At 51.7% G+C, this 21409-nt stretch overlaps 1 protein-coding gene across 5 annotated transcripts; it reads left to right on the top strand.

The window, feature by feature from the left end:
- Nucleotides 1-4880: 4880 nt before the first annotated feature.
- On the top strand, nt 4881-21126 carry Klhl36 (kelch like family member 36). 5 transcript variants are annotated; one of them, XM_020158546.2, is made up of 5 exons: nt 4881-4996; nt 7240-7368; nt 11550-12623; nt 14434-14591; nt 16522-21126. In XM_020158546.2, the coding sequence occupies exons 2-5, from the start codon at nt 7309-7311 to the stop codon at nt 17075-17077; spliced, it is 1848 nt and encodes a 615-aa protein (XP_020014135.2). In that variant the 5' UTR covers nt 4881-4996; nt 7240-7308; the 3' UTR covers nt 17078-21126. The 5 variants fall into 5 exon arrangements, with proteins under 5 accessions (XP_020014135.2, XP_073911648.1, XP_073911645.1 ...); XM_074055544.1 differs by lacking the exon at nt 4881-4996 and adding an exon at nt 5016-5280; XM_074055546.1 differs by lacking the exon at nt 4881-4996 and adding an exon at nt 5016-5280 and having other exon boundaries at nt 7237-7368.
- The last annotated feature ends 283 nt before the right edge of the window (nt 21127-21409 follow it).

The following is a 21409-nucleotide window of genomic DNA, read 5'->3' as shown; positions in this document are numbered from 1 at the left end:
TTAATGTAGTGCTGGGGATGGAGCCCAAGGGTTCCCATATGCTAGGCAAGCCCTTCACACTGAACATCTTAGGTATCGACTGAAGAAATGACAAGTGTCTTGTTCCAGGGGGCCTCTTTGATGACAGTCCCAATGGCCCATCTACGGCCAGCTTCCTGGATCCGTGGCTAGTGCAGTCACACAAGGCTCTGTCCTCAGAAAGGCCCAAGCTTGGGGATTTAACTCTCAAAGATCGGTCTCTTGGAACCTGGAATAATTTTGCCCTGCACTTGAGCTGTGTACACGGAGCACACTGGGATGGTAGCGCAGGTGCTGGGTGAGCTGGCCTCTCAGCTGTCACTGGGTCTGAACCCCCATCAGCATTCTGCCTCCCCAGGATGGTTCCTGGCCTCTCAGCTCCCTCAGCCCTGCCTCCCAATCACCTGCGCACAGGTGCGCACTGCCCACCAAATCACATGTTGTGGCCTAGGTACCAGTGAGGATCAGCATGAGTTCCACCGTCTCCTCCTGTCCAGGAGAGAGTGGCATGATGTAGCTAGGAATGATAACATGACAGGCCCAGAGAGGGAGAATGCAGAAGCCAGAACAGATTCTTCCTGCTTTTTATATATTTATTTTTTTGGTGGTACTGGGATTTAAACTCAGGACCTCACACTTGCTAGGTAAGTGTTCTACCTGAGCCACACCACCAGCCCTTGTTTGTATGGGGTATTTTTGAGATAGGTCTTGCGAACTGTTTGCCTGGGCTGGCTTGAAACCACAAGCCTGCTCATCTCTGCCTCCTGAGTAGCTGGGATTACAGGTGTGAGCCACCAAGCACCCTGCTACACTTGTTTGTTTTTTGAGACAGGGTCTCATAGCCCAGACTGTCCTGGAACTTGCTATCCTCTTGCCTCACCTGTACCTGAGTGCTGGAACTATAGGCAGGCACCAATTTTCCTGCTTTTTGAGCAAGGGAGAGCAAGGGAGAAAGCCACACTTTCATTCTGCACTGGGCCTTGCAGATCACAGAGCTAGCCCTGGTCCCATCTGACAGCGGCTGTGTGTCAGAGGTGACAGTTCAGGGCCACTGTCAGAGACACCTACTTTGACCTTCCTTTTGGATCAGGGCAAGGCTTAGAGCCTTACAAATACACACTCCTGACCCAGCAATTCCACTTATCATCAGAGGGGTTCACCAGGAAGTGTGTGAGGATGTTTGCCTTGCTGTTATTTATGACTGGGAAGGCCAAGTGCATAATCCATTTGAAGGACCGGATAAAGACATTAAGACTGTATCATAAAAGAGACTTTATTGGTTTGAGGAAAAACTCTTGATATTTGCAAAACCGGGGAAAGTGAGCTGCCGAAGGGCACAATCTCATTTGCATAGACGCATAGGGAAATATGGGTCGATTTATCCTTAAATACTGACAGCTGTTCCTCAGGGACATGTGGTGGTGCTTTCCCCCGCCCCCCAGCTGTGCTCGTCTGTGTTGTGAGCTCCCTGCACAGAGCACACAGCCTTGATCAGTGCACAGAGGCACTGGGAGCCAAGGGCGAGACTGGTTGCCTGTGGTCAGAGCCCAGCTCTACTCCTTACATCACTGTGACCTTGGGCAAGGATTTAATGCTCCAGGCCTCAGTGTTCCCGTCTGTAAGCAGGGAAGGTAGGAGATCTCTTCAAGGGTCAAGGGGGCTAAATGAGTTCATCTGTGCAGGGAGCCTAGAGCAATATCTAATGCATAGTAAGCTCTGTTATTATTATTGCTGTTTTTAAGAAATTATGAAAGAGACTGACACCTGTAATCCTCCCTACTTGGGAAGCTGAGATCAGGAGGATCAAGGCTCCAGGCCAGCCTGGGCAAATAATTTGTGAGACTCCCCATCTCCAAAATAAGCAGAGCAAAATGGACTGGAGCACCTGCTTTGTGAGAGCGAAGCCCTGAATTCAAACCTCAGTCTCTCTCTCTCTCCCTCTCTCTCTCTCTCTCTCTCTCTCTCTCTCTCTCTCTGTCTCTGTCTCACACACACACACACACACACACACACACACATACACACACACACAATACGTAAGGGAAAATATTGAGGGACGGCAGTTAACCTTTTTATCTTTTGGATCTTCTGGATTTTCAAGTCAAGTGAAGCATGCAATGCTTTTACAATCGGGGGAATATGTTACTGAAAGACAGAAGGTGAAAGGTGGTTCACTCACTCAGTGTTATTGGGGAGACAGGATGAAGCCAGGTGAGCTGAGCTGCATGTTTTTCAGGTCAAGGTTATGTGTGGATTCCTGAGTTTGTCCCACACCCTCATTCTAGCCCCCAACAAGAACCCAACACCTGAAAGGCAGACACCCATGCTGAGTTAGAGGATCATAAAATATCTTCAGCTAGGCCAGGCATGATGACACACATCTATAATCCCAGCACTGGGGAAGCTGAGGCAGGAGGATCTTGAGTTCAAGGGTAGCCCAGGCTTCTGTGCCAGTTAATCTTGGTCATCAGCTTGACTGGGTTGAGAGATACCTAGGAAATTACTGAGCATGCTGAGGGTCATTAGACCATGAGGGCTCTCATCTAATCAGTGGCTTCATTTACTGATGGAGTCAAAATTTAATAGCCTATCAGAAGGCGGAAGGACCTAGTTGAGGAAAGTGAGCTATATGGGGCGTGTCTTCGAAGGGCACATCTTGTCTTGTCTGCCTCCTGTCTTGTCTGCTTCCTGGCTGCCACTGAGTTGAACAGCTCAGCTCTGCCATGCCCTCCTCATGCTCATGGTGAACTGAAACTATGAGCAAAATTAAGTTTTTCTCTCAGGTGTGCGGTCACAGTGACACAAAGTATCTAATACAGCTACATGGTAAGACACTGTCTAAAGAAAACAACTAGCCAAGTGTGGTGGTACATACCTGTAATCCTAGCGCTTGAGAGGCTGAGGCAAGAAGATCTCCATTCCAAGCCAGCTGAGCAAAAGTTAGCAAGACACTAGGAAAAAAAATTAGCAAGACTCTGTCTCAAAAAGAAAATAAAAACAAAAGGGCTGGGGGTGTGACTCAAGTACTAGACTGCTTGCCTAGCATTCAAGAGGCTATAGGTTCAGTCCCCAGTACCACAAAATAAAATGAAATAAAATAAAAATAACTTTAAGCTGGCAGACTAGCTCAAGCAGTTAGAGCACCTGCTTTGCGAGGATGAAACCCTGAGTTCAAACCCCAGTCCCACCGAAAACAAAAACAACAAAAAAAAAACTTTAGGTAAATCTCAATAGATGATCTAGAAACATATGTAGAGAGCCATATACTAATCTACCCAGTGTTGTCTATACAGATAGAACGACAAACACAGAAGACTCTTTGACTATGAAAATGATATCCCATTCATAACCTAACACAGGACTGACCATCAAGTGGTAATTGCTGACTCAGTTGTTTGCCTGTCTTTTTAAAATGCCTGCAACTTTCTTCATAAGCCTCATACTTACCACAGTGCCTGGCACATGGCAGAGGCTCCCTAGAAGTCTGTTGAATGAATGAACAAGATGCGTGAATTCAGTCAGACACCAGTGGCTCATGCGTGTAATCCTAGCTACTCAGGAGGCAGAGATAAGGAGGATCAAGGTTCAAAGCCAGTCCAAGCAAACAGTTCCTTGTGAGCCTATCTTAAAAATACCTAACACACAAAAAAAGGGTTGCTGGAGTGGCTCAAGGTGTAGGCCCAGAGTTCAAGCCCCAGTGCCACAAAAAAACAAGATGCATGAATTCACCTAGCAACAGAGATGCAAACATCAAGGTATAGAGATGGGGCAGCGTGTATGCTAGCTTTGTTTGGGGTGGGGGAGGGGGTCAAGGAAAAACCCAAGGTGGGCAGTAAGGTTCAGGTAAACGACGATGCCTGCGCAAGGTTTTGAAGGGTGAAAGTGAATTTGTCCCTGCAGAAGAGAGAAGAGTCAACAGTCAGTGAGAACTTTAAAGGATCCTCTAGGACAGTTTTACCCTAATTCCCTTTAATTTAAAAAGATCAGTACTTCTGTTTCTGAACAAATGAAAGATATTTAATAACATTTCATAAACAAATCTTAAAAGTCCCGTGAGTTCAGGGCCTAGTGAACAGAGCAGGTGCAGTGGACCGTGGGCTGCTCTGGGAATCAGAAGACTGGAGCATCACAAATATTAACTAATTAACTGTAGACCATCACAAGAGGTAAAGTACAACAGAAAGCTGGACACAGGGTGATGACAGGGAATGTAGCTGAACAGAGTAGTCATCAAAGACTGATCAGCGTCCAGGGATCGCTCCCATAGTAAGGAGAAGGGGGAGATGCGGCCATCACTGGAACCCTGTGGCCGGCAGCCGGGTCCGTCCAACGAGGCACTGTTCGGTCCACGCGGTGTCCCAGCGCCTGCGATGGTGGGGGACACTGGCAGGCTTCTGCGACGCAAATCGCGGCCTGCTTTGCGGCGGCCAGAGTCTGGGGTCTCGGCCCAAAGTCCTGGGCCGAAGGGGCACCTGCCACGGTTCCCCCGGCCGGGGTGCCCAGCAGCCATCCTTAGGCCCCGCCCACTGCACCCCACCCGCTCTAGCAGGCCCCGCCCCATGCGGTCACGCCCCACTTCGCCCCGCCCCGCGTCGCTGCGACCCACTGCGCCCCACCCGCTGCACGCAGGCCCCGCTCCACGCCGCTACGCCCCACTCCCGCGCCCCGCCCACTGTCCGCAGGCCCCGCCCCACGCCGCTACGCCCCACTCCCGCGCCCCGCCCACTGTCCGCAGGCCCCCGCCCCGCGTCGCTACGCCCCACCCCCCTCGGCCGCCGCCATTGGCCGCTCCACCTCCGCCCTCGGCTCGCACTTCCTGGCGAAGCCATGGCCGCGCTCCGGGCCAGCCCAGGGGCCCCGGCGCCCGCTCCCGCGCCTCGCCGCCTCTCCCGCCCGCCGCCGTCGCCCGCGCCGTGCGCGTAGCGCCCTCCACGCGCCCGCTCAGCTGGACACGGCCGCGCGCCTTCGAGGCGGACAGGTGGGGGCCGGGTGGGATCCGGAGGGTCCCGCGTCCCTTTGTGCCTGGTGGCGCGCTGGGGTGCGCCGGGGAGGGCGCGGCCGGCATCCCCGTTGCTGAGACAGGTGCGGCCTGTGCGCCGGCCCCCGCGCGGCCGCAGGTGACCGCCTGCATCCCCCTCCCTTCCTCGCAGCGGCTCGAGCCTGCCCTGGCGGCGGTTGTGCCCGCAATTCCGCCACGGGGTGCCGGGTCCCAGCGAGCCGCCGCTGCGTCCCCGGAGACCTAGCCGGCGAGACCCGGGACGGGTGAGTGCTGCCTGGACGCCTGTCCACTCCAGCCGCGTGGTATTTCCTCCGGCGCCGAGATCGGAAGGCTCCCCGGGGACTCCTACGCCCCGGACGTGGGCTCTGTTCCCTTGTTTACTGAGAGACCTTTACACGTAACGAGATCGTCACTGTGTCTGTGGATGGCCTTGACCCCTCACCTGCTTTCAAAAAGCATGGGAGACAACTGGCCTCCAAAACCCCGGTACAAACCAGACCCAGCCTCCAGCACTGGGAACTCTGTCTAGATATCTTGGCCTAGAAAAGAAAGCTTCTAGCATTTGAGGGCAAAACGGAGCCCTGGCTGGCTGCCTGTGGGGGGAGAACTGGGAAAGGACACCTGTTTTGTCTGGTTGTAACCTTGGTCAGACCCTTAGCCACCTGCCAGGTTATCCCGCTTTGAAAATGGTGATGCTTCTGTCTCAGAGGACCAAGGTGAAATGAGGGAGCTGGGTATGCTGTAGGCACTGCATGAATGCCGGTTTTCTTCCCTTTCCTCCGGGGCCTCCCAGCAGCCTAGGGGCAGTCAGAAGGGTGGGGGTGGGTGGTTGTACAGCTTGTCGAGGTCACAAAGTTGCTAGTTTGTCCTGGGATCTAGTTGTCCCTTCCTTTCTTGGGGAGGAGTTGAACAGGATGGGATGTCCCTGAATTTATTCCTCCCATTGGAAACAGTGAAGCCCCTTCTCTTTGTCCCCATTTATCTTAGAATAGTGCTGACTTCTAGCAAAAGTTTGTTCTGTAGGAAACAAATTGATTCTTCTCCTCGACTCAGCAATTCCTCCTTAAACCCTCAGTCCTACTGTGTGACTTGTGCCCACACCGTTGGCTTTGTCCTTCCCTGGTTGCGCTCACCCAGTCCACCAAGCCCTCCCCCATCCTCACGGGATCCAAGCTATTAATGAGTTGCTTGGCATTTCAGTGCTGGTAGAAACCTTAACACTGCCCGGTACACCAGCTCATTCTATAGATTTGACCGTGACGTCCAGTTAGGTTAACACAGTTGCTCAAGTTCTTGTTCTAGGTAAAAGGCATAGGCCCCAGCTGAAGTTTCTGACTGTGGGCAGCCCTCCTCCCCCATGCCCAGTCAGTATTGCCTTGGGATTCAGAGGGGGTTGGAAGTCCCCTGGGTCAGAATCCCACATGGTCACGTGTCTGTGATGCTAGACAGGTTCCTTCTTCCTTCTGCTGTCACCACCTCCTCTGTAAAATGAGGAGAATGTAGTGCTGGCCTGGTGGCATTGTAGTGGGAGTAAATGAGCGAAGAACCCAGACACCCTCAGGTCTAAAACTACCTGTCTGCATGTGGCCATTTTGCTGCACCACAGCCTTCATCTCGTTGTGATACTTCAAAGAATGATCCTCGCCAAGCCTGGGCTGCATGCAGTGTGCTCAGGCGAAGGGCCTAGGTTCTGAAGCTGGATTGATAGCTGTTTACTCGCTTTGCAACCACGATTTGTTTCTTTTATGGTAGTACTGGGGTTTTGAACTCAGGCAGGCACTCGCTACCCCTGAACTAAACCCTCAGTCCCCATGACCATGGCTTCCGTATCCTCATCTGAGAAATGGGACAAGTGACATCAGCCAGGCTAACTTGTTTCAGGGGTCAAATAAGAAGGCACAGAGGGAGAGAAGTCCCTTTGCATAGCTCTAGGACCATAGTCTGGTACCCAAGTGATAATGAGTTATCATGATAAACTTAAGCTAGCCAAAAGACCTGGTTCGGATTAGGCATCAAAAGGTAAGGATTTGTAGGACACAGGCTAAGTGACACAACATTGTCATATATTAGATGATGTTTAGATGTTGGAGTTTAAATGTTCTCAACAGTTCTGACGCTGGACTCTTTCAGCTCACAGCATCAGTTCTTCATAGCACAGTGTTCTGGCCCATCCTTCCTCTGGGACTGTTTCCACACCTGCTGTCTGTTGTATCTGCCAGCAGGATCTGCAGTTAATGAACGACCAGGAGTTGAAGCTGCACACTTGCTCAGGAATCCTGTGACCACTTAGGATGGAGGGAAGCAGGCAGACACGCGTGTCCCGACCGTACAAGATCAGCGAGTCTTCAAAGGTCTGTGTACAGTCACTCACCACCTGTGCGAACCGCCTTAGTCCTGTGGCAGTCTCTGGTTGACTCATTCTTGTGCATACGCTGATTTTGGCTATTGATGTGAATCTCCTTAGCTGTGGCCAGATGTCTCTGTTTCTCAGTGTGGTGTTGCAGAGCTGCCTCTGTGCACAGCTCCGTTCACTCCTTCTGTGTATCAGCACTGAGAGGTGGATGGAACTGGGTAGAACCAGGGGATGTCAACTGCAAGGACAGGTTCCATGAGAACCAAGCCTCTGGCCTTATGGTGAACTCGTTGTGTACCTGATGTTAAGGACCCAAGGTCCCTGCTCATGACTCTATGGGATCCCAAGAGTGAGTGATAGTGGGTTCCCCAGAGCTGGGCAACCAGCCCACATCAGATGGCTGCATCAGAATTGCCCAGTGGGAAGTAGAGGGAGAAGTGCAGTTGGCCATAGGATGGCCTGGTTTTGCCTGCTTCCCATTCAGCTCAACTCTGAGAGCAGGACCTTCAGCAGACTCCTTGGGGATTCTCAGCAGCCTCCATTCCCCAGCACTGTTCTAGCTAAAGACTGGGGACTCAGGTGTGGGACAGTCCCCATGACCACTTGTCTCCTAATTACAAATACTGATGATGTCATTTCTTTCAAGTGTCCTTGTGGAGACTGAGTTTCCTGAGCTTTCTCATTCAGGGTGCTTTTGCCCCCAGAGGGGTGAAAATTTGTTCTCAGGGGTGCAGAAGGCATTTTACTTTTGATATATACAGCATAAATGCACATACATTACTTAGGTGGACATACGCTATGCCCAGGCTGGTAAAATTTCCTATGTGAGGGGGAAGCTTTTAGGATAAAATACCCTAAAAGGCTTCTTAGTAGAAGAAAAGATAGAGAAACTCTGTGTTAGACACAGGGAGTGAGCAGCCAGGAGAAGTGGGAGAAGCGGGGAGGCTCTGCAGATGCACATAAAAGAAAAGTGGGCATCATTTGCAGAAGAGGCAGGTCCTCCGAGAATCAGCCCCCTGGTGCCATCTGAGCTGACTGAGGAGCTTCCGCCAGTCCTGCTCTCATGTGAAAGCCTGAAGGGTCCGGCTGCTCTCAAAGGCGCTTTGTTTCCCGCCTTGGTGCAGCGACAGTGTGGCTTTGTACGCTTGATGGCACTGGCAGTCTTTGTCCTTTAAAGCCAGAATGGAAGCTCTTAGGAGTAAGGCTCTATGCCCTGACACTTCATTTTAGGAAGGGCATCATGTGTGGATACTAACCCCCACCTACCCACACCCAGGTGGAATACAAAGACAGTGACCAAAGCCTGCAGTGTCTGTGCTCAGTGGGCTCCTCTCCCACTCCTCGCACTGTGACTCACAGAGTTGAGATCTTGTGGTGGGCACTCGTCTGGCTGGCTGCTGGCACTCAGCATGAAGCCTCTGAGACTCCCTGGGGGGCTGCCGGCAAGCCATGGTACTTGTTTGTGCTCCACGGTGGTCTGTCTGCTGTCTCTGCTCGCTTCGCCACCCTGAAGTGAAGTGAGTTGATCCATGTCAGTCAGATTCCTTATAGACAGGGAACCTCCCGTCCCTGCTGCATTGTCCCCACGTTAGGCCCTGACCCCTGCGTTCCTTCTGCCACCTGGCCTTGCATTTGATGAGGCCCTAAAGTGGTATCTAAAGGATGATGAGAACCGGTAGCATCAGAGGCCACTGGACGCTGATGCTTCTAAATTATCTGAAATTCTGCCATTGGTGTCCTTTGAGAGTTTGGAGATGTCGGGTGTGTCTTGAAAGTTGTAATTTCTGCAGCTGTGCCAAAATGCCAGGAATGGGCTGTTCTCAAGGCCATGTTGAGGAGGGAACACAGCTGTTAGCGTGGAGCCCAGCATCAGAAACAATAGCCACGCTTTCCCCCACCCTGGCCCATCTGAGTATGGTAGGCCCGGCACCCTCACTGGTCTAAACCACCAGGGGCCAGGCAGATCCACCTGTTGTCCCCACTGGCTTACCTGGGAGCAGTACGCCTTTACATGAGGCAGACTCCTACTGCATCTTGACCTGAGACCACACCCAAGCAGGGCCCAGACCAGTGTCATAGGAGCCCGGCCCATTCCTGCTTAATGAGAGGCCAGTGCTAGGCCAGCTGGGTATTTCCGTGAACACCAGATCCACACAGGAAGCCTGTGAACAGGAGCAGCCTGGCCCTGAGCTGGAAAGAGAAGGAAACCTTAGGTTGGACCTGTTTAGCATCCTCAACAGGTTGTAAGGGCCTTGTCTACTGTGACGAAGACAGAGTGATCAGGTTGGAATTGGCCGGAAGTAAAGGTACTACCAAAAGATAGAACAACCAATTACAAATGCACCAGCATGGGGAAAGGGCAGAAAAAGGGTGTGCACGTGGAGAGGTGACTTGTCAGAATTCAGGGAGGTAGGGACAGCACTGAGACCCAGTGAACCCTCGGTCCACACCCCTCTCTCTCCATACTCGCCCTGCTCAGGTGTAGTGCCCAGCCAGATCCCCTCAGTTGCCCCAAGAAGACCAACTACTACTGGATGCTCTTGCATGGTCTGTTTTTTCTCTATGTCAATTTTTCTTTTTCTTTTTTTTCCGAACTGGGATTTGAACTAGAAGAGGTTAGAACTTGATAGGCAAGGGTCTATCACTTGAGCCACGCCCCAGTCCTTTTTGCTCTAGTTGTTTTTCAGATAGGGTCTTGCAGTTTTCCCAGTGCTAGCCTGGTTGGAGATCCTCCTGCCTCTGCCTCCTGAGCAGCTAGGATTGTAGTCATGAGCCTCTACTTGCAGCTTGGTGGGTTTTTTTTTTTTTTTTTTTTTTGACATAGAGTATCACTAACTTTTTGCCTGGGCTGGCCTCTGACCATGACACTCCCTCGTCAGCCTCCTGAGTAGCTAGGATTATAAGCAGAAGCCACCGTGCCTGGCTTTTCTCCCTTTCTCTGATAAAGCAGTGTGCAGTGTCAGGAGCACAGTCTGTGAGTCCTCCAGGACTTCAGAAGCTCATGTCTGTATCTGATTCATCTTTGCAATATGGTGACATGTAGCACTCAGTAAATGACTGCCACTGGGATTTATCAAGTGAATCTGGATTATTCATAGTAGATTTATTAATTCCACTATTGCATGGTGATGAAAGCTTTGGGCTCTGGAGTTGCACATAGGTCCAAGCCTCGGCCCTGCCACACAGTCTCACACTTGTCTATGCGCGGTTTCTTCATCTCTCTGAACCTCTGTTTTCCCCCTTTGGAAAGTGGAGTTGAAGCAGATGTTTCCTTGGGGAGGTTACTACCATGCTAAACGAAAGGTGCCAGCATATAGGGCCCCCAGGAAAAGATGGCTCCTTGCACTATATCTGCAAAGCCACAGCTCTCATAGTAGGATCCCGGGAGCACCTTAGATATATCGCTGTATCTGCCACCTCCCCCAGAGCAGAGCAGTAGAAGATGGAGGGTTGTGCCCTCTTTAAAACAGCTGTCTTTCTCAGAGCAGTTCCTGGGTGGGGCTGACAGCGCTTCTCAAGCTCTTACAGGCCAGCTTTCTGACATGTTCTGTCCACTGAGTCCCCAAACCTAAGTTGTAAACTCCCTCACTCTCATTCCAAGATGAGGAAACGGAGGCTCAGAGAGGTTCTGTAGCTTTCCCAAGACCCAACTGATTTGAGGGGCTTCCTCCTGAACAACTCCACTTCTCTAATAGGAGGGCACTTTCCAAACTGTTTGTCATGGGCCAGAGGAAGGAATAGGGGAATAAAGAAGGGAGAGGGAGGGAAGGAAAGAAGAAAGAAAATGTTTCGAGTTCTAACGATAAGGAAGGAAGACGATGAGAGGGAGAGAGAAGGCAAGAAAGTGTTCAGGAATTCTATTTATCAAAAAGGAAGAAAGGTGCTGGGTGAGCCTAGTGGCTCACAGCTGTAATTTCAGCTACTCAAGAGGCAGAGATTGGGAAGATCACAGTTCAAAGCCAATGCCAGGCTGGCTCAAGGTGTAGGCCCTGAGTTTAAGGCCCAGTACTACAAAAAAAAAAAAAGGAAGAAAGGAAGGAAAGAGACAAACACACAAGCACCTTCCTGTCCCATGATGTGCTCTGTCTTATTTCCTGTGTTCTTTTACTCCATCTTTCTGGCCGCACTGGTCGTGGGCCCTGGGTGGGTGCTTCTCTCCTAACACCCTCCTCTGCACAGGTATACCGCTGGGCTGACCACTCCGCCACAGTGCTGCAGCGACTGAACGAGCAGCGGCTGCGTGGCCTCTTCTGTGACGTCGTCCTGGTGGCCGATGAGCAGCGTGTGCCAGCCCACCGCAACCTGCTGGCCGTGTGCAGCGACTACTTCAACTCCATGTTCACGCTGGGCATGCGGGAGGCCTTTCAGAAGGAGGTGGAGCTCATCGGCGCCTCGTACATCGGGCTGAAGGCTGTGGTGGACTTTCTGTACGGCGGGGAGCTGGCGCTGGACGGGGGCAACATCGACTATGTCCTGGAGACGGCACACCTGCTGCAGATCTGGACAGTGGTGGACTTCTGCTGCGAGTACCTGGAGCAGGAGGTGAGCGAGGACAACTACTTATACCTGCAGGAGGTGGCCTCCATCTACAGCCTCAAGCGGCTGGACGCCTTCATCGACGGCTTTGTTCTAAGCCACTTCGGCACGCTGTCCTTCACGCCCGACTTCCTGCAGAACATCTCCATGCAGAAGCTCTGCCTGTACCTGAGCAGCAGCCAGGTGCAGCGGGAGTGCGAGCACGACCTGCTGCAGGCAGCCCTGCAGTGGCTGACGCAGCAGCCCGAGCGCGAGGCGCATGCCTACCACGTGCTGGAGAACATCCACTTCCCGCTCATCCCCAAGAACGACCTGCTGCACCGCGTCAAGCCAGCCGTGTGCTCTCTGCTGCCCCGGGAGGCCGACTGTGAGGGCTTCATCGAGGAGGCCGTGCGTTACCACAACAGCCTGGCGGCACAGCCCGTCATGCAGACCAAACGCACCGCCCTGCGCACCAACGAGGAGCGCCTGCTCTTCGTGGGCGGCGAGGTCTCCGAGCGGTGTCTGGAGCTCAGCGATGACACCTGCTACCTGGACGCCAAGAGCGAGCAGTGGGTCAAGGAGACGCCCCTGCCAGCCCGCCGGAGCCACCACTGCGTCGCTGTGCTGGGTGGCTTCATCTTCATCGCAGGTGGCAGCTTCTCCCGGGACAACGGAGGGGATGCAGCCTCCAATCTTCTTTATAGGTATGACCCCCGCTGTAAACAGTGGATCAAGGTGAGGTTAAAGCCGGATTACTTCTTTACTCTTGAGGCCTCTTTTGGTTTCCTTCACCTAGTCTTGACTTCCCCTTCCTTCTTTCGGGCCTTCATGACTGTCCTGCTCCTGAGCGAGGTGTGACCATAAAGTGACAAGCCACACAGCTCCCACCTTCCCCGTGCCCACACCCTGGTTTGGAGGCTCTGTTGTCTAGAGCATCATCCTCTGGTGGGCCCAGAAACGTCCTGTGTTTGACACATTCGTCACCTTTCCCATGTGGCAATTGAGCGCTCGGATGTGGCCAGCGGCTGAAGACCCAAATCTTCAGATTCCTTGAATTATAACTTAAGTTATGTTGAGTATAAATGGCCACACGAGGCCCAGGCTGCCAGACTGTAGTTGACACAAGTTTCTCTGGGCCTCAGAGTCTCTACTGAGTGTGTCCTGTTTTGGAGAGGTTTGGGGAGCTGTTCAAAGGCAGCCACCAAGCCCCTCTCCCACCAGGGCCCAGGGCAGGTATCAAAGCCTGATTCTGGGAAGAAGAGGGACCTGGACACAGCCCCTGGCTTGGCTGCAGCATGGCTGGGAGGTTTCAAGCTGGTTCCTCACCTTCTCCAACCTCATACTCCCACGCGTGTGGTTTTCTAGGGGTCAGGGAGGTTGTAACCTGTGTTGACTGGCATGCACCTAGCTTAGGGAAGACGTCCCCCTTCTCCCACAAACCCCTCTCCAGACCCCAACCCAGGAAAACCTGTCTGTCTTTATTCTCACACCTCCGAGTTACTACTTACCTCAATGTTTGCTGAGCTTAACACTCAGTACGGATTGCAGGTGGCCTTTTCATTCTGCCCCCCAAAATCTAAATCCATGGGCAATATCACGCCACCAGAAGAAGGCTCCCACCATGGAGTCCAGCTGCAAAGGCTTTGTGATGGTGGCCACACAGGTGTGTCTCCTGCAGGACCATGTTCGTGTGTGTTCTGCTAGGGTTTTTTTGTTTTGTTTTTTTTTAAGGTTGGGTAGACTTATTAACTCCGTTGAGCCCCACTTTCTACAGTGTTACTTGGACGCAATCAGCATTAATTTTTTTTTTTCTGTGGGACTGGGGTTTGAACTCAGGACTTCACTCTTGAGCCATGCCTATATTCCATTTTGCTCTGGTTTTTTGGAGATGGGGTTTCATGAGCTCTTTGCCAGGTTGGCCTCAAACATGATCCTCCTGATCTCAGCCTCCCATGTAGCTAGGATTACAGACGTGAGCCACCATTTCCCACCTAGCTTTAACTTTTCAAAATATGGAGGCCGTATTTTGAAGGTGTAGCTCAGTGGTAGAGCACTCATCTAGCATGTGGTTTATCCCCAGCACCTCAACAAAAGAGAGCTCTAACAGTGAGAAAGATTTTTTTTTTTTTTTTGGTAGTACTGGAGTTTGAACCAAGGGCCTTATAAGCTTGCTAGACAGGTGATCCTCCACTTGAGTCACTCTGCCAGCCCAAGAATAATTTTTTTTATTTCGTAAAACTACTTTTTTTCATTGGCAATTTTTAACTGTGTCCTAGTCCATGAAGTTGGCCACATGAGTTTGGGGAACGATGTGCCCCCTTCCCCACCTCATGGAGACTCAAGCGTCCTAAAGAAGCACCAGGGACACTCAGAAGTCCCAGCAGAAGACCCTCCTCCTCAAGTTCTCCTCCTTTCCCCAGCTCACTTGGCCACTGTCTCACCCACCTGTGTCGTGCACTCTGTAGACACTGCTGGGGAGTGGGTGCTGGGTGATGATGCCGCCTGGGTGTGGGGAAGGGAAGCTTCAGGTGTCTCACCCCCACAGGTGGCCTCCATGAACCAGCGCCGTGTGGATTTCTACCTGGCCTCCATTGAGGATATGCTGGTGGCCGTTGGTGGCCGGAACGAGAATGGAGCGCTATCTTCCGTAGAGACCTACAGTCCCAAGACTGACTCCTGGTCCTATGTGGCCGGCCTGCCAAGGTGACTGGTGGGTTTGTGGCCGTATTCCAGCAGAATGTGTTCATGGGATGAGGTTTGGTCCAGTTCTCGGGGAAAGCCTCTTGGCTTATGCACAGCACTGGGTAGCCCATGGGGAGAACTGGGCTCTGGTTTTAGACTGAGTGCAAGCATCAGCTTTGCCTCTAAGACAAGCATCCCCCTCCCCCATCTGCAGAGTGAGCATGATTACAGCTACCCCCCAGCCTCACTGGGAAGGTGGGGTGAGGTGCAGCTGAGGAAGCCCTCGATGGCATCTGGCCCCAGGGAGAGCAGCACTCTCACCTTCCTTGGCCCTACAGCCAAGCACGCGTTCATGGAGTTAGCAGAGGTCACTCAGCTGCGTGACAGATTCCCTGTTGCTGCCTGAACACATACTTTCTGAACCAGTCTTTCTGTGGATATCTTGGGGACTTTGTACCCTAGAGTTAAGGGCATGTCAGACATGAGTGTACCTCTCCGCTCCTAGATGACCACCTTCATGCAGAAGTCAGGAACCCACTGAGCAGTTCTGGACACCTGATGGGAAGCAGGTGACCCTCCTGATCATCAATAGCTATTGTGTTACTCTGGCTGGATGCTTTGACAGGAGTCCCTGGGTGTCCACAATGATCTAGCGGTGGAGAAGCAGGTGTACTGTGTGATTTATCATGTAAGCCAGGGTGACAGCAAATGGGGCAGGTCTGCCCTGGGCTGGCCAGGACCCTAAGTTTAGATGGAGACATGAAGCCTGATTACAGTGCCCAGAGCAAGTGCTGGCGCTGGTGGAGCAGCTCAAGTGGTAGAGCGCCTGCCTAGCAAGCAGAAGGTCCTGAGTTCAAACCCTAATACAATAAAAAAAGAAAGAGTCCAGAGAACATGCTGTCACCACTGTGTCTGGGCCAGCCAGTGCGACTACACACCGCACACTATAGCAGACACACTATGGTTTCGTTTCTAAACAGCTGGAGCGAGACTGTCTCATGCTGCTCACATGCAGGGCTAGTCAGACCTTTTTTGAGTTACTGCCTTGTTTCATAACGGAACCTCTGTGCGCCCACGGCCCAAGCCCATAGCCAGGAGCCTGGCTGATCACTTCTGCTGTGAACGCTGCGCTGCTGCCTCTATGCAGCCCAGCTGTGTCGCCACTCCCCGGAATCTCATCACTCCTTTGTTGTTTTAAGCCTTTGTTTATTTTTTCTTCTTTTTAGTAAACCTCAGAAGAGTCTTAGGTTTATAGAAAATTGGACAGAAAGTACAGCATTCCCAGCGTCCCCTGTTGTTAACACCTTCACTGGAACATTGGTTACCATTGCACTAATACATTTCTATTAACCGAAGACCCTGGCTGACCGCAGAGTCCACCCTTGTGCCACACAGGCCTGTGGGTTTTGACAAATGTACAGTAATCTGCCCACCATGACAGTATCACAGAAGCATCCACTGCCCCAAAGTCCCTGTGTCCCCTTGCTCCTGCTCTGCCCACCCCCTGGCAACCATGGATCTCGTGGTCTTTGCCATTGTTCTCAGAATGTCCTCACAGCTGCACTTGAACTTTGCTTTCTTCCCTCTGATGATGTCTTGGTCGTGTACATGGCTATTCGTGTCACGTTAGTTGTCCCTAGCCACTACAACAGGTAACAGCCCTATTACAGTTTCCCAGGCAGGGAAATGAAGATTCAGAGGAGGGCAGAGTGGAGTTGTACCAAGGTGGCCTGATGCCAGGCCATCCATTTACCTGCCTGTGCTGCCCTTGTCCAGTGACAGCCACCATCCATAAGGTGCTTATGGGCTGCCTGCTCCCTGTTTTTTCCTCTTAACCCTCCAAGAAGCCCGCTGCCCCCATTTCTCAGAGAAGGCTGAGGCCCTGGCTCATGGAGGTGAAGTTGGCACAGCACTGAACCCTTCTGTCCCTCTGCCCCTTGCCTTTCTACAGGTTCACCTATGGCCATGCCGGCACCATCTACAAAGACTTTGTGTACATCTCTGGGGGTCACGACTACCAGATAGGCCCGTACCGCAAGAACCTGCTGTGCTACGACCACCGGACGGATGTGTGGGAGGAGCGGCGGCCCATGACCACAGCACGCGGCTGGCACAGCATGTGCAGCCTGGGTGACAGCATCTATTCCATCGGCGGCAGTGATGACCACATCGAATCCATGGAGCGCTTCGACGTGCTGGGCGTGGAGGCCTACAGCCCTCAGTGTAACCAGTGGACCCGCGTGGCACCGCTGCTACAGGCTAACAGCGAGTCCGGCGTGGCTGTGTGGGAAGGCCGCATCTACATCCTGGGTGGCTACAGCTGGGAGAGCACCGCCTTCTCCAGGGCCGTGCAGGTGTACGACCGAGAGGCCGACAGGTGGAGCAGGGGCCCCGACCTGCCCAAGGCCATCGCTGGGGTGTCTGCCTGCGTCTGTGCCCTTAAGCCGAGGCTGGAGGACAAGAAGAAGAAAGGCAAGGGCAAGCGGCACCAGGACCGCGGCCAGTAGCCCCAGGTCGGCTCCTGGAAGCGTAGCGTGCACACTCCTCAGCAGCTTTTTGGACTTTTATGATTCTTAGTATTTCTATGATATCACAGTAACTGATAAAATATTCCACATAACTTTACATACTATCTTGCTTGGACAGTTAAACCCAGGCCCAGGCAGTGTCTGATAGGCCTTCTTGCTGGGGCTGGAGGACAGACCCCAAGGGTCCCTGTAACTATCCCCTGAGAGTAGCTAGCACACAGGTTATACAGAGATTTTTGTAGTGAAACTTGGGGTCTCAAAGGAACACTTCAAACCACATAGTATGAGACTTCACAAACCTGCTGAGCTTTTCTTTTGTCTTTTTTTTCCTTTCTTTGCATTTTTGACTGAGCTTTAAAAAAAATAAAATAAACTATAGACCTGGGGCCCCGCCTGAGAATTAGCAAATGTAAAATTCCAAGAGGAGCAGGGAAGCAGCCCTGCGCCATCTTCAACCAGCTCTCTGAACTCTGAGCACCAGTGTGTTTGGCAGTCACCATCAACATCAAGCATACTTGTTTTACTTGTTTTACAAACCACGATGCAGGAGCCCCCCAGGGTCGAGTAAGTGGCCAGGGGTCCTGCAGCCTCCTGGACAGTCAGGGGCAACACCTGGACCTCTCGTTGGGATTTCTGTGCCATTGGATTTATTGCTGAAAAATCCCATTTTTCCTGGCTGGTGTGATAATCTTTCTCAATTCAAAGAAGTTAACCAAGAAAGAAAGGAAGGAAAAACCAGCAGAAAGCTCTTCGTACACATGCTGAAGTTTCTGCTTTGTTTTCTTCTTTTTTCTTTGTTTTTTGGAACCCACCGTCTCTTATATAACCCAGGTACTGAGTTCTCAAAATCTTCATGAATTTCTCAGGAAAGAAAAAGTGGATGTGGTACAACCTGCAGCCATATCCCATTACTGTGGCCACACAAATGAGCATGCTGGTCCTCAGAAGGTGGCCGAGGGCCTCCCCCCGACTGAAGCAACAAGTCCTGGCCCTGGTTACCTGCTGCTAGGTGGATTTGCAATGCTGGGAAGATTGTTGAACAAGTTTTTGTCCCCTCTTTTCTTATGCCACTGGGTCCCTCCCAGGTCAACTAAGCATTAACCTTCTGTCAATCCAGCATTTCCAAACTTTTTGAGCCTGAAACTCTTTTCTTGATCTCATGCCTAGTCCCAGACTTCTGAGAAACGTTTTGCAGAGCTTTGACCAGCTCCTGAAGAGCTCAGCCCTGTCCCATCCCAGGACAGGTTTGATTACTTGAAGGCCCTGTAGAAGGCACAGGGTGGCATATGAGACCAGAGGTCAGTTCTCCCCAACTCAGCCCAGGCCGTGAACCACAAGAGGTGGTTCAACCAGAAGTCGGGGCAGGTGGCAGTCACACAGCAAAAGGTTCCTAGTGCTTTCAGAGCAGGACAGCTTTGACCTCAAAAAGAGTCATGGATCCAAGCCGAAGCCAGCTCTCCACCATTTCCTGCTGGGGCTTGCCCTGAACGGCGAGGTGCCGCCTGGGTCCTGGTTGTGTCGTGCCTTGTGGGCTCCGGCACCTGGTGTTTGGTGGCATCTCTTCTGACCATAATGTGGTTTGTAATTTACATGGCTTGGCCTCTAATCTTACTAAGGCTGAGCACCTTCCTTTAAAAGCTGACATGTAAGTTTTATCGTGGGGGCCACCTTCACACTGTTGGTGGCTGGTGGTGTCAGTGGAGAGGTGAAGAGCCCGGTGGTGGTACCTGGGCTAGGGTTTGGGTGTCTGCATCTTTAAATTGGAAATCACTTCACTGTGCAACCCAACTAGGTGGAAGAAAACCCTTTTTCACGAGGAGGGCAGAGCCTGAGACCTGTTGTGACACTGTGCATCAAACCGACCCAAAGTGAAAACAGCCATGTCTGCATCATGTTTTGAACCATCCATGCCCCCATCCACGCCCCCCCAACCATGCTCCCATCCATGCTTCCTGCTGTCTGCAGCTTTGGGAACATGTGGAAGTTTTCCTTGCACTTTCAGCATAAGCATGGCAGGCTTCTATCCAGGTCTTGGTTTTGCTCATTTTGAAAAAAATGAGAGGGGTTTTTTTTGTTTTGTTTGCAGCACTGGTGTCTGAACTCAGGGTCTCACGCTTGCTAGACAGGCACTCTTCCCGCTTGAGCCGCTCCACCAGCCCAAGGGTTTTAGCTTTCTGTTAGAGGTTTTGGGATTTGGTCCTCAGCCAAGTTAGAGCTCATTTGCATAAAACATAAATGTAACGGTGAAAGGGAAGGACAGCAAAAACTGAGGGCTCCCCGGCCAGCGGCACCTGTGCCCCCGGTTACTGGGGAGGCCGAGCAGGATGGGGAGGGACTCCTTGAACTCATGAGTTCCGGGCCAGCCGGAGCAACATGGTGAGACACTGTCCCCAAAAAGAAAATGCACATCGATTGCGTGATCAGCATTACGGTGTCAGCCCTCACTTGGCAATTCTCACACTCTGCCGTTTTAGTAAAGTAACACTGCCAGGCGAGACTGGGAGAACCACAGGTGTGTATGTGTCCTGAATGCATCTCTACCTGCCCCTGGTGATAAGGTGCCCAGAAGCTAACTTGACAGGGTGTTATGGGGTGGGAAGCCAAATACCAGAGGGTGTTCCTCCTCCCAGGACCGGGTCAACTCTGTGAATTCAGATGTGCTAGCGGTGGCTCCAAGAGGCCCTTTCAGTGATTTGAGAGTGCAAGAAGTGATAGGCCACTGCCACCCCCACCCCACCCCCTTATAGAGGCACCGACCTTATTTACCCTGGTAAATGGGGATGGGATGGGGCTTGGGGCTTGGCCAACACCAACCCAAGCAGCAGCTCACTGGCTTTGGACTCTTGAGGTTTTGGCTGGACTCAGCCTCAGGTCTCAAACCTGTGGGCGCAGCTCATCTGGTCTCTGGACCTTCTGATGTACCCATGGATGTATGGGGGGCCCTGGAGGGGAGCAAGAGGCACGGGCCTCCAGGATAACCTGGAGTGTGGACAGCTCCCCTGCTGGCTGGCACCTGAGGCCCTGGCCCCTGCATCTGCCAAGCTGGTGTTTTTAGAGTTTTTTGAAATGTTTTGATACTTTTTGATACAATTTGCTAATGACCATTTTGTAGAATGTCCACCAAGGCTCTCCACTTCATCCCTACCTTCAGCCCCTTGATTTGTCTGAACAACGACAGCCCCTGGGTCAGTGCCAGGACCTCCACTCCTGTGGCTTTGTCTTCGATCTTGTCCTTCTCCATGACTAACCTAATACAGCCCAAATTTTGTAAGGTCACACACAGCCGTGAGTAGGACCATTAATGCCCTCAAGGTTCCTCATTCTTCAGAGCTCCTACCTCACTGGTGTGCAGAGTTGCAGAGACACCACCGGGCCCATCCATGTGTCACCTTTCTCATACGGGTCATTTCTCCATCAAATGGATGGCTAGGCCCTGGTCTCTTCCCGTCCACCCATCTTTTAAAGAAATCTTAACCTGATATCTGCAGACGTTAGAACAGCGAGCCATCCCTGCACTCTGTATAAGCTCTGTCCTCAGCTGTGCAGGTGTTCATCTCTTTGTGTTCAATGTGGTTTTTTTTTTTTTTTTTATGGATAGAATTGGTGGCTTCTGAGGGGGCTGGGGGTGTCTCAAGAAATTGTCCTTTGGTTGCCTTAGTTAAAAGAATGGAATGAATGTAAACGTTTGGGGGAGGGGGAGAATTAGCCCTTCCCTGGCCGTTTTCTTGGGCAGTTGAGAGGACAGAATGCCTCCTGCTTGACTGAGGCTCCGTGTCAGCTCCTCTCAAAGCAAGTTAGACTATTTGAGGGTAAGTGATGCATTGGCTGTGTTCTGCAAGTAATGTCACTGAAACCTGTAATTGCGTCTTTTTTTATTATTATTATTTCTGCTTTTGTATTTGTAATTTTACAGTAGTCAGAGTTTTTCTGTTTTAGCTCCTTAGTTAATTTTCTGCATGTTGCTTTTGCTTTCAATTCCAAACAGAGTGTTCAATTCTTGAAATGAATTAAAACGGATTTGCCTGTGAGGGTGTGGTTTGTTTTCTAATGACGCTCCTTGCCTTGTGTGATTCTTTCTATTTTCTGTTTTCTCTGCCCGTATGAAAAATGAGCCCCTTGCATGTTAAACCCAAATATAATTTGGAAATGATCCAGGCTTCCTTTTAGTGTTGTGGGCTGGGATATTTCAAGTCTGCTTTTATTGTGCATCTAATTACTGTGTTTATCTAGGAATTTCATTCTGAGACCTTGTGACTTGAAATCAAACTATTTGCTTAAATCTGTTGTTAGTTGAGCCGGTGCCATGGCTCA

Source organism: Castor canadensis, chromosome 15 (assembly GCF_047511655.1).
Source record: "Castor canadensis chromosome 15, mCasCan1.hap1v2, whole genome shotgun sequence".
Classification (NCBI taxonomy): Eukaryota; Metazoa; Chordata; class Mammalia; order Rodentia; family Castoridae; genus Castor; species Castor canadensis.
Note: the sequence above shows the minus strand (reverse complement) of the source record. Positions and strands in the feature narration are given on the sequence as shown.